At 45.3% G+C, this 11171-nt stretch overlaps 1 protein-coding gene across 2 annotated transcripts; it reads left to right on the top strand.

Annotated features, from left to right (window-relative positions):
- On the top strand, window positions 1–8926 carry znf207b (zinc finger protein 207, b). 2 transcript variants are annotated; one of them, XM_021321832.2, is made up of 11 exons: window positions 1–172; window positions 628–754; window positions 830–968; window positions 2944–3126; window positions 3316–3391; window positions 3492–3553; window positions 5353–5492; window positions 5700–5798; window positions 6358–6606; window positions 6964–7123; window positions 8127–8926. In XM_021321832.2, exons 1-11 carry the CDS (start codon window positions 132–134, stop codon window positions 8276–8278), a joined length of 1428 nt encoding a protein of 475 aa, XP_021177507.2. In that variant the 5' UTR covers window positions 1–131; the 3' UTR covers window positions 8279–8926. The 2 variants fall into 2 exon arrangements, with proteins under 2 accessions (XP_021177507.2, XP_012728619.2); XM_012873165.3 differs by lacking the exon at window positions 5700–5798 and having other exon boundaries at window positions 2–172; window positions 8127–8278.
- The last annotated feature ends 2245 nt before the right edge of the window (window positions 8927–11171 follow it).

Raw genomic sequence — 11171 nt, 5'->3', positions numbered from 1 at the left:
GCTGATTCCGCCGCCGCCTTCAGAGGAGCGCCATTTTTCGTTCTCGTCACGGGATTACAGCATGCTCTCATCCAGCAGATAATAACATCGATTTCAGCGTTCTGTGACCCACTTCCCAGGATCTCCGCATAATGGGGCGAAAGAAGAAGAAGCAGATGAAGCCTTGGTGCTGGTATCCTTTGAAGTGCGGTGAAAAAAAGGGCCGCGATAGGCGGGCGGGCCACAGGCTACATGTTAGCTTGACAAAGGGAGGCCTACGTTAGCATCTGTTAGCTTCGTCTGCTAATGCTAGCTAAATAAATCGGTCAGAGTCGGACAAAGGGCTGGGGGTTTTGTTTTTAACGTGTTCGGCGTGGTTAGAGAACGTCGGGCTCTTGGTGTTTCTGCCTGGTAATGGGTTATTTTTTTTACTAAAAGAAACATTGGCTTTAAAAAGAGCTGCTAATATGTTAGCCGCGGATTAACGTCCCGTTTTCCTGGATCTTTATGTAATCTTATTACCCAACGAGAAGCGCTGCTTATCTCCAAAAGTAACGCCGACGCGACGTTGTTGGTTTGATTCCCCGTCGGCTTTTAATAAAACGAAACAAAACAAATCCAGAGAAGTCCTTAACTCTTCACTTTCAGGTACTGCAACCGAGACTTTGATGACGAGAAGATCCTCATTCAGCATCAGAAAGCGAAGCACTTCAAATGCCACATTTGCCATAAGAAGCTGTACACCGGTCCCGGCTTGGCTATTCACTGCATGCAGGTGCGGGCCTCCTTCGGGAGTAAACCTGGGGAATGATCGTGTTTGCGTGGCTCACCTGACGTGTCTGTCTTTCAGGTCCACAAAGAGACGATTGACAGCGTGCCGAACGCCATTCCCGGAAGGACAGACATCGAGCTGGAAATCTACGGCATGGAGGGAATCCCGGAGAAAGACATGCAGGAAAGGAGGCGAACATTAGAGCAGAAATCACAAGGTACCTTTTCCTGTTGGGGCTCAGAAGTCTGTGCTTGTGTGGCTTTGGGCCATCCGGACAGGGCTGTCAGGAAAACGGGAGCGTGGCTCTCAGTGAGGATAAATAAAAGATTAAATAAAAGATTAAAGGTAGTGCTGGATGATATGGATAAAAAGTAAGGCGTTTTCTATCTGATATTGTTCTCAATGTTTCTTTTTTCATAAAGTGATTTATAAAAAGGCTTCTCTGAAATCAAAGCTTTATCTCTAATGTCTCACAGGCACATTTTTTAACAAGCAGCTAAAGATAAATATGAGAAACGGCTGGGAAAAAAAAGAACCCACAGGAATACATGAAGGTGTAATTATAAAGTCAGACAGTGTCTCTCCCAGAAATCTTTTCCTGGGGAGGCATTCATGTTTTTCTTCCACTTAGCTATCCATTAATGAATACAGCTTTATACAAGCAGTCATCTTCTGGATCTCCCCATCTTGCTCTTATTTATCTCTTTATGTTACTATCTCTGTCGTGTATCTTTTTACAGTTATTTGCCTTTCTTCCTTCCTACATTTTAATTTGCTGGTGAAGATTCTCAGTCATCCAGGTCATGGTCATTCCAAAAAAGTAAAACAAAAACAAAACTGGCCTCTTCAAACTTCGGAGAAAAGTCCAGTTGTTTTACTTCTTAGTTGAACGAATATCTCTCTAAAATCTAGATCTGCCAGAGTTTACAATATTCTTTAGCGGAACTTTATTCCGTTTTAATTGCATTAAGGATCTGCTTCTGATCCATCCATGAGGTCCATCTAGCAACAAAAATGCCATGTCTAAGTATAAAGCAGCCATCTTATTTCATAGATGGATGTCAGAAGGTGGGGTTTTGTTTCCAACAGACATAATTGTGGTCATTTGCAACAATTAAAAGCAAATTGTATCATTGTAGAACATCTGAAAATGACCATAGATCCGTTTACTTGTTTTGAACGTGCTGCATTGAGGTTTAACGCTTATGATCATCAAGTTTAAACAGAAATGATCTTCCTCATATTTGTATCAGGCAAACGTTCTCCGTATATAGAAGTAATGAGAGCACTATGTGAAATAAATGTGTCCTTTGCTGTTGTAAGACAACAGAGAAGGACACGTTTATCCCGTTGGATCCTGTTCTCCCGATGTAAGCGACTCTCATTCTGTCAGGGATAACTATTTGGTCATTTAAGCGTTTCTCTTTAATGGCCCGCCGTGTTCCTCCATCAGAACAGACTCCACCGACGCCTCCACGGCCAGTAAACACTCAGTGCGCCTGTTTTTAGTGCAGCCATCCTCAGAAATGGAGCCTGTTTACAAAATGCAGAAACATTTACCAAGGCAGGTAAAAATATGTGGGCACTCTCTCTCCTGGTGGGAGAACGCAGCTGACTGAACTGAAAGTGAAGGAGCGATGACTCGGCCTAGGAGAAACATTAAATTGGCTACATTTGCCACAGCAGACACCCACCCATCAGTCCGTGGCACACAGAGGTGACGCTGCAGGTGCTTGTGAGTCTCGACCGGCTTGGAGCAGCTTGATGTGGAGACTCCTTCCTGCCGAGCAGTTTATGGTGCCGGTGCAAATGTGTTTGTAAAGTTGGGCTCTGCACCTACCTGTCCACAGACGCATGGCCGCCTTGTTATGGTGGAGCCTGCAGACAGAAATAGATCTGTTTAGAGAGGCTAGTCATTTTTATAAAATGAACCGTGAACACAAACAGACGTATAATGATGTCAATACCTTCTGGTGGTGCTGATGATTTGCGGGGCGCCCCCATGTAGAGCGGTAGGGTAAAAAAAAACAAAAAGACCATCTCGGCATAAACAAAATAGTCTCATCTTCAATCCTTTTTTTTTTTTTTTTTTTTTTTTAAACCTCGGTATATTGCTCAGCTCTAATTCAATGTTTCATGCTTGCTATATCTTGTGAAAGCACTCAATGTCCCCCCTCCCCCCTTGCTTTCAGAGGGTCAGAAGAAGAAGTCGAATCAGGACGACTCTGACGATGATGACGACGACGACGAGGCGGGGCCGTCTGTTCAGCAGGTAGCTGCCGTGCGGCCCCAGGCGGGGTACGTCGCCCCGATGGCCCAGCCTGGAATACCGCCTGTGGCCGGCGCTCCGGGGATTCCTCCTGCAGGATATCAAGGCAAGGCGTCTGGACACAGCCAGCGCTCCCTGGTTTTACTGTTTTTGTTCTGGCTGTAGACTTTAACTGTAATTGTACAAACCTCATTTGGAATTAAATATAAGCCACCTGTTAAATATTTCATGCTTCTGTCTGAAAGGCAGATGGCAACAGTTGAGTCATCCCGTGTTGTTTTGCTCGTTGCTATAGGAATGCCTCCTATGATGCCAGGCGTTCCTCCCATGATGCACGGCATGCCTCCCGCAATGCCTGGAATGCCACCGGCGTAAGGAATAACTCGCTGCTTTAAGCTTTCTCTTTCTACTTATTTGTGTTTATGACTGAATGAATGGCCGTGCATAAACGCTGTTAACTTTGTGTTTCAGCATGATGCCAATGGGGGGGATGATGCCTCCCATGATGCCAGGGATGCCCGCTATTCCTCCAGGTGGGTTGTGGATGTAGTTTTGGTAGTTGTCCATTAAGCGAGGGATCTGCTTTATAGTCCACCTTTTCCCCCCCACCAAAACACTAATATAAAGAAACGAAATCACGTCAGTTTCATGTGGAAAACGACATTGTGAGGTGAAGGAAAAACTACTTAGCCAGCATTATGTAATGGGTGGAGACCAGAGGTTATATATTTCTTCATTAGCACCCATCAAATAGGTGCATACACAAACCAAGCAGTATTGTTCACGTATTCTGACATCTATCTAATCAGGGTTCTCCCCAGAAATTTGAATAAAGTGAAGGAAGCTCTAGTATTTTCACTGCTTCAAGTACAACTGGAGGCCATTTCCTGCAACGTAAGCTTTGATCCACTCTGAATATACAACTTATGATGCATAAGAAAATAGCCAACACCAACTTCTTTTAAAGGTCAAGATGTTTATTGATAACAATATGTGAAAAATACTAGTAGAAATGTAACATTTTGCAGCAAATCCACAATGTCTAGCCTAACAAACTGCTGCTCTTTATTCTCACTCAGACATACCAGTCCCAGCAGCTCTGTCCTAAACCACTTTCTACATCATGTAATCTAACACCACAGGGTGTCTGCTGCTTCAAAGTAATCATGAATACAATGAAAAATTAAATTCTGGTCCTGGAGGTCCGATGTCCTCCAACTGTTTTAAGTGTCTGAGTCCAGTAATCAGCTCATTACCTGGACTCTAGAGAACCGGGCTGCATTCTGACGATGGTCATTCAGCCATTTGATTCTGGTGTGTTGGACCAGGGACACGTCTGAAGGTTCCAGGAAACCGGACCTCATGGACCGGTATTGAAGACCCCTTGTCTAGTCCCTCGCTTGGCGACAGCATCCACGCTGAAGAGTGATGGCGTCAGTGATTCATGTGGGGGGGCTAGAGAAGCTCCGATACCCAGATCAGAGACTCCGGTAGTGACTAGTTAGCTCGACCGAATGACGCCGATCCAGTCATTTCATGTTTTATATCATACACAGCAATATAGTTCCAGCAATCTAGTCACTTCAATTCTATGTATGCAACTCTGGTTGCGTCATCACACAGCAGCTAGTGACGAACAAACATGGAGCGAGAGCCGGACTGAGCCAAGACTATTTGGAAGCATTTCAAACTTGATACGCCAACAAGATCTGCATCATGAAAATTGTGAGGAGTGGTGATAAAATCGGTAAATTCATCGTCACAAACTTAAACATGCCTCTAAAAGCCTTTTTGGTTCCAAGCACAGATCATGCAACGAGAACAAGAACTGGTTCTCTGACCTGTGGTTATTTGGACCTTCCACAGTGGCTCCAAATAACTTTGGCTAGAATCGCTCAAAAAACAACAAATGCCAGCTTTAGATGTTTTTCGGGTCTTTCGTGGAGTGTTAGTCTGAACCTTTCCACATCAGAATGAAACTAAAAGTACCCGCAATATTTTTTCTTGTTTCTTTGGAAACTGTGCTTTACGTCATTTGTCACAAAGAAAATGTGTCCATCTGTTCTTCTTAAAGCTGATTTCTTCCCGTAATCCCAGAAAATGGAAATAAATTGTTGGTTCTGTAAAAACGACCCATTTTCTATCAGATATTTATCAGAAAAACACAAAGCAGTCTGGTTCCTAAAGGCCACGTTGACGTCTTTAGACGAGAAAACAGAACTGCCTCTTGGTGAAAGTTGCCATCCCCTGAGCTGGGACCATAAACCTCTTTTGTCTCTACGCTGGGCTCTGCTTCTTGTCGTTAATGAACCGACGTCTGCGTGTCCTGCAGGGATGCCGCCTCACATGGCTCCACGGCCGGGGATGCCCCACATGGCTCCGGCCCCCGCAGCAGGGCCCATACCCAGCCGGCCGGCAGCACCGGCCATTCAGCCCGCTGTCACCAAACCTCTCTTCCCCAGCGCAGCGCAGGTTGGTTTCTCACTCCTTTTCATGATCCCCCCCCCCCCCCCCCCCACACACACACACACACACACCCAGTCACCTACTTAACGCCTTCTGCATTATCCCCGTTGCTCACCTGTTCCACACCTTTGATCTCTGTCCAGCTCTATTGTGATGAGCTCATGTCGACCTGTGACGTGCCAACCCTGTCATTTCCTTCCCACCACGCTGCAGATGGGCTCTGGCGTTAACAGCAGCGCTGCAGCCGTTTCCTCTCCACCCGCAGACCATCAGTCTGCTTCTTCCCAGCCTCCCTTTTCTAACATGCCCCAAGTACGCTCCCAGACCTTGACCTGCCCTGTGGCAGCTGCATGTTGCATAGTGACCTTGCCTGTGCCGTCTCCTGACGCCGTTTACTACCTTTAGTCCCACGCTGTGAGCTCGGTGGCTGCATGTGCTTCCAGTTAACACGGAGATGGCAGAAATGGCCACTTGTCAGGAGCCCCCCCCCCCCCTAACCTGAGCAGCATGAGTTAGAAAAGGCAAATGCATCCTTGTGCTTTTAAGGAGCTTTTCTGTTGCAGTCTGTGTCTTAGGAGTCCCTCACCCTTTGCAGAACGCCCGGGACGTTTTCATAGTAAAATGTTTGTGTGATTTTTTTTAAGAGCCAGAGGTAATTTCTAGCTAAATGTGTTGTTAAAATGACGCACTAGAGTGGTTTATTTCCCCAGGTTGAGTCATTGCTACTGTTCTCCACGCAGAAGATGGGGATAAATCCAGAAAAGACATTCCTGCTGCTAGTTAACATTTTGCATGGCAGACGGGTCAGGAGTGCGTCCGCTTCCAGTCGTTTTCTCACTGCCGCCGTTCTTTGTGTCGTCTCGCCGCCCAGGCCCAGCACAGCCCTTCAGGAGCCGCAGCGTCCAACTCGCTGAGCACCGCCGCCTCCTCAGAGCCTCCCAAGGCGACTTTCCCCGCCTACACCCAGCCCTCTGTCTCCTCTTCCACCTCTTCCTCTTCTTCTAATCCCTCTAGCAGCACTGTGGCTAAACCCCCGGCCACAGTGACCAGTAAGCCCGCCACGCTCACCACCACGAGTGCAACTAGTAAGTTGATCCACCCTGATGAGGATATCTCGCTGGTAAGTCGCTTGATCTCTCCATTTTGCTCTTTTTTTCCACAGTAAGTAATGTCTGGCTTATATAGTATGTTTAGTGATTATTGATCAGTGGTCAGGATGCAAACATTGATTTTTAAAATCAGCTGAGATGAGGCATAGCTACACAGGCTGTGTGTGCTGATAGAACTGAGTAGTGTCTGTCTGTGGTTATGTTGAAGGATGAGTCTGAGCTTGAAATGTCCTCAGTCTGAGTTCAGGGCTCGCCAACATTGGTACCCAATTCCTCAACCTTTTTGTGAGTGTCTCTTTGTACTGGAAGGGGCGTTCCACGGTTTCCCTAGCCTGAACGCGTGCGGTGTGTGTTTTGTCTGTAACCAGGAGGAGATGAAGGCCCAGCTGCCCCGCTACCAGCGTCTCATACCCAGGGCCGGCCCGGCCCACGCCGCTGCTGCGCCCCCCGTGGCAGCTGTGGGTAGCATAATGCCCCCCCAGCAGGGTCTGCCACCACAGCAGCCTGGCATGAGGCATCCCATGCATGGTAAGCCTTCCCGAGGCTTTGGTTAGAATCTCTAAATCAGGGGTGTCAAACATACGGCCCGCGGGCCGGATACGGCCCCCCGGACAATTTAGTCCGGCCCTGTGGCTAAATGCATTATCATTTTAATTAATTTTTTTTTTCTCAAGTGTCCTTTCTGGCAATGTGGCAATAAGAATTGTTGTCTTAATGCCAAAAAGAGCTCATCAGATTTGACTTTCACAAGTGGAGCAGTACTGCTTTTGCCATGGTGCTCCGCTTGATTTATGAATGTGAATAGTTTTATTATGATTCATGCGGGAAATATTTTAAATTATATGGACACTACAATGGGAAAGTAGGAGAGGAAAGGAAGAACAAAAAGAAAAAAAGAAAAGGAGAAAGAGGAGATAAAAGGAACAGAATGATATAAAAACAATTATTGAAAAAAAAAACATGTACTTCGTTTAATTGAAAATATGCAGTTCCTATATTGTCCACGAGGGGCGCTGTTTTAATTAGCAGATTAAGCTTCAGGTGTGGAAAAATTTAAATAATTTCCTAATTTTTATCTGTTTGATGTATTTTGTCATGCAGGACAGTGTTTTTAAGTTCCAAAAAATGTGAATAAATGTTTTTCAACATTGTATAATCACTGTGATCAGTTCTTATGCATAATGCACAAGTAAATGTTTAACTGAGTAAAAGTATTGTTGAAATTGCACATACTTTTCTTAAAAACGCTGAGGTTATTCATAATATATTGTGTAAAAGTGAAATTCATTTAATATAAAAATCAACAAGTCCACATTTATTAGTTCTATTTAATCTTGCAATGAGTTTACTCGTGTGTGGCCCTCTTGAGATCAGATTAAGCTGCATGCGGCCCCTCAACCAAAATGAGTTTGACACCCCTGCCCTAAAACGTGGACTTAGACGCGAGCCGCAACCTTAGAGCGCGTCAGCCGGTACAACGCCGAGAACCGAAGCACTAACGCCGCCGCTGTCCCGTCTGTGTCGCCCGCAGGTCAGTACGGCGCCCCACCTCAGGGCATGCCTGGCTACATGCCTGGAGGGATGCCTCCATACGGGCAGGGTCCTCCTATGGTGCCCCCTTACCAAGGAGGCCCGCCCATGGGTATGAGGCCGCCCGTCATGTCTCCAGCGGGGCGCTACTGAAGAAGCAAAGCACCCACCACATTAGGTTTGAGGTTAACACCTTTCTCTCACCCCTTGTGCTTTTTCAAACCTAGCTGCAAGCAAAGAGCAGTAAGCCTACAGTGGTGGCGAAGACGAACACGGTGTGTTTAAGAGAAAACAAACAAAACAAACCCCCGCATGGACATTTTATTGTAATGTTTATTAGACAAACCGCCAAACACCATGAATATCTAACGGCTTTTCTGGTGTTCCTTGATCACATGTGAGGATATATTTTTTCCCATAGGTTTCACTCAGGTTCATAAAGGTGAAGTGTGTAAAAATGATTCGTATTTCTTTTTGAAGCTGCTGGAGTTACATGAACATACCGACCCCTTACAAAGGCAAGTTTCTTTTGAGAACATTTGATTCTTCTTAATTCTTCGGTAGATTGGCTGAGGCCCTCACAGCATGCGCAGGTGCTGTTGGACATCCGTCCCCAACCGTGGTTGGTGAGGGTCTCTGATTTAAGGTGGATCCAACAGAGTTGTGTTAAAAATTCATCAGTCACTAGCTTTATTCTTTTTTTCAGGTTTGTTTTAATATTACTTGGTCAAATGCCTACTTGTATGCATCCTTTGTAATGTTTTATCAATCTGTTGTAATAAAATCCATCTTGAAATCTAATGCTGGTTTGTCCTGACGTACGTGGAGGTGAGTCACCGAGGTTGGTACTGGTGTTGTATTTCTGCACATCTCGCTCTGTTTAGTGATGGGGTTTTAGCAAAACAAACAAAGTTTCCATTGTTTTTTTGGTTTTTATCGTTTTCCCACCGTATCCACCTCCCATTGTCTTATACAGGACGTTTACGTTTCCAGCGCTTTCCAAAAGTTCTTTATTCATGTTCTGTTTGAACTTTTCTGCATTTTTGGCACAATATTACCACAGACTGACAAATTTTATTGGTAATTTATGAGCTGGACCTTTACAAAGTGGAGCATAGTTAAGGAGTCGAATGGAAGTGATGCAAGTTTTAAAATGCATAGGTTCTAGTTTCACATGTAGGGAAAACCAACATGTTCTCCTTTTTGAGGGGGGGGGGGTAAAGGTCAGACAGTCTGGATGAAGGGAATCTGACCGTCAACTTTAAAGTGTTGCCACAGACACGACTTTAACTGGGTTCCAACCCGGGTGCTGTGTCCTTGCTACAAGAAAGTCCCGGGTTTGAATCCTGCCGTGGGGTCTGATTGCACGGAGCATGTGCTTGCTGCGTAACCATGGGTTCTTATGGGGTTCTCTAGCAACCCACCACCCGTGGGGGAGGGGGTTCTTAGTACCACACAGGCTTGTGGTAAACTACAGGAAGCTATTTCCCATAGCAATGGTTTTCCTTAGGTCCCTGGTTCAGACAAGTCCGTTTTCTGTAGTACACAGCTATTAGTAGTTTGACAGATTATCCCCACCAGAGCTTTGAATCTCTGCAGTTCCTCCAGAGTTACCATGGGCCTCTTGGCTGCTTCTTTGACTACTGCTCCCCTGATGGACAACCATGTTGGATTGAACAGAGCTCAGCGACGATCAAAAGCTTGGGTTGTTTTCTAATCTAACCCAGCTAGAAACCTCTCCGCAACCTTATCCTGGTTCTGTCGGCTGTTCTTCAAGGTCTCCATGATGCTGTTTGTAAACTGATGTTTGACAAACCTCTGAGGCCCTCACAGAACGGCATTCACACTGAGATTAAATGACAAAAGCCTGATTCAGTTACTATTTAACTTCAGTGATGGGTAGATTGTTGGGTTGTAGGACTAAGAGGGCTTCCCTTCATAATTATGCTCCAGTTTGTGTTGGTCTACTGCCTAGAAAATGTCCGGTTATGTGGAATGGTTCAGGGGGCGTGAATACTTTTGGAAGGCTTTGTACATTACAGTAAGTTTTAACGTGCCCAGATCATTTGGACCTTGAGCCCACCAAGGAGGCTGATTAATTGGGTTCCTGATATATGGTGGAACTGGTTTTACTTTATTTTTTTTATTTTTTTCTTAACTCCATGTTTTCCAGCCTCATATGCATACCAGCACTTTAAACATGCATGAATGCTACAGTGTTAGCAGTACAAAACACACCCAGCTATACAGCAGGACTGGGTTTAAGTCCAATCTTAACAAGTTCCCTGGCATTTTTGTTTTGAAGATAAAAAGAAAACTCGTATTAAAAAAAAAAGCAGCTTTTATTCTATAGTGTTTGATAATTCTGTCCTCTGTAGGCGCTCAGTTCTAATGGGATTGCTGTGTTATCTGTTAATGATCAATTTGAGTATTGGTCAGTGTCCCAAGATGTTCTCTGGCCCAATCAGCTGCGTTTCCCCAGAAACCCTAACAACTCCAGACATCAGTAGAGCGAACAGCCTCTCGATTGTTCTTGGCCACAGCGCCTGTCTTTATTGCTGGGTGGTTTTGTGTTTGAAACGTCTTCGTTCGGTGTCCCACCAAGTCATCAGCTGTGTGCCGTTTGCTCCTGTGTTGGCATTACTCTACAACAAAGAGGACCAACATGAACCCAACTCTGAATGATTCAAATTCAAACTTATGTTGAGGCATTTTTTATTTTTTATTTTTTTTAGTGTTGCACACCATGTCCTCTGGCCAGATCACTTACTGCTGTGTATTTGTTTTTGTCTGTAGCCCATCCATATGAGCTTTTCAGCCTTAAAACCCAGTCAGCTGGCATGACAGGTCAGTTGAACCCTGTAAGTACCTGATGTTCATTATAGTGCGAGACTGTCCCGTACGGCTGGATGCGAGGCTGTGTTACACTAGTGTTTCAGAAACATGATGTGGAATGAGATAGGGGCGTCTACATTTTCCTGGCTGTATTAAGATGAGGACTGATGCTAAGCTGTCTACTTTGAAGTACCTTCTGGCTCTCTGTCGG

Source organism: Fundulus heteroclitus, chromosome 5, assembly GCF_011125445.2.
Source record: "Fundulus heteroclitus isolate FHET01 chromosome 5, MU-UCD_Fhet_4.1, whole genome shotgun sequence".
NCBI classification, from domain to species: Eukaryota; Metazoa; Chordata; class Actinopteri; order Cyprinodontiformes; family Fundulidae; genus Fundulus; species Fundulus heteroclitus.
The sequence above is the reverse complement of the archived record's forward strand: the minus strand, read 5'-3'. Positions and strand labels throughout refer to the sequence as shown.

Coding starts and splice junctions, on each gene's coding strand:
- znf207b (XM_021321832.2), top strand. CDS start 132: ATGGGGCGAAAGAAGAAGAAGCAGATGAAGCCTTGGTGCTG. Junction 173..627: donor CAGATGAAGCCTTGGTGCTG/GTATCCTTTGAA, acceptor CTTCACTTTCAG/GTACTGCAACCGAGACTTTG. Junction 969..2,943: donor ATTAGAGCAGAAATCACAAG/GTACCTTTTCCT, acceptor CCTTGCTTTCAG/AGGGTCAGAAGAAGAAGTCG.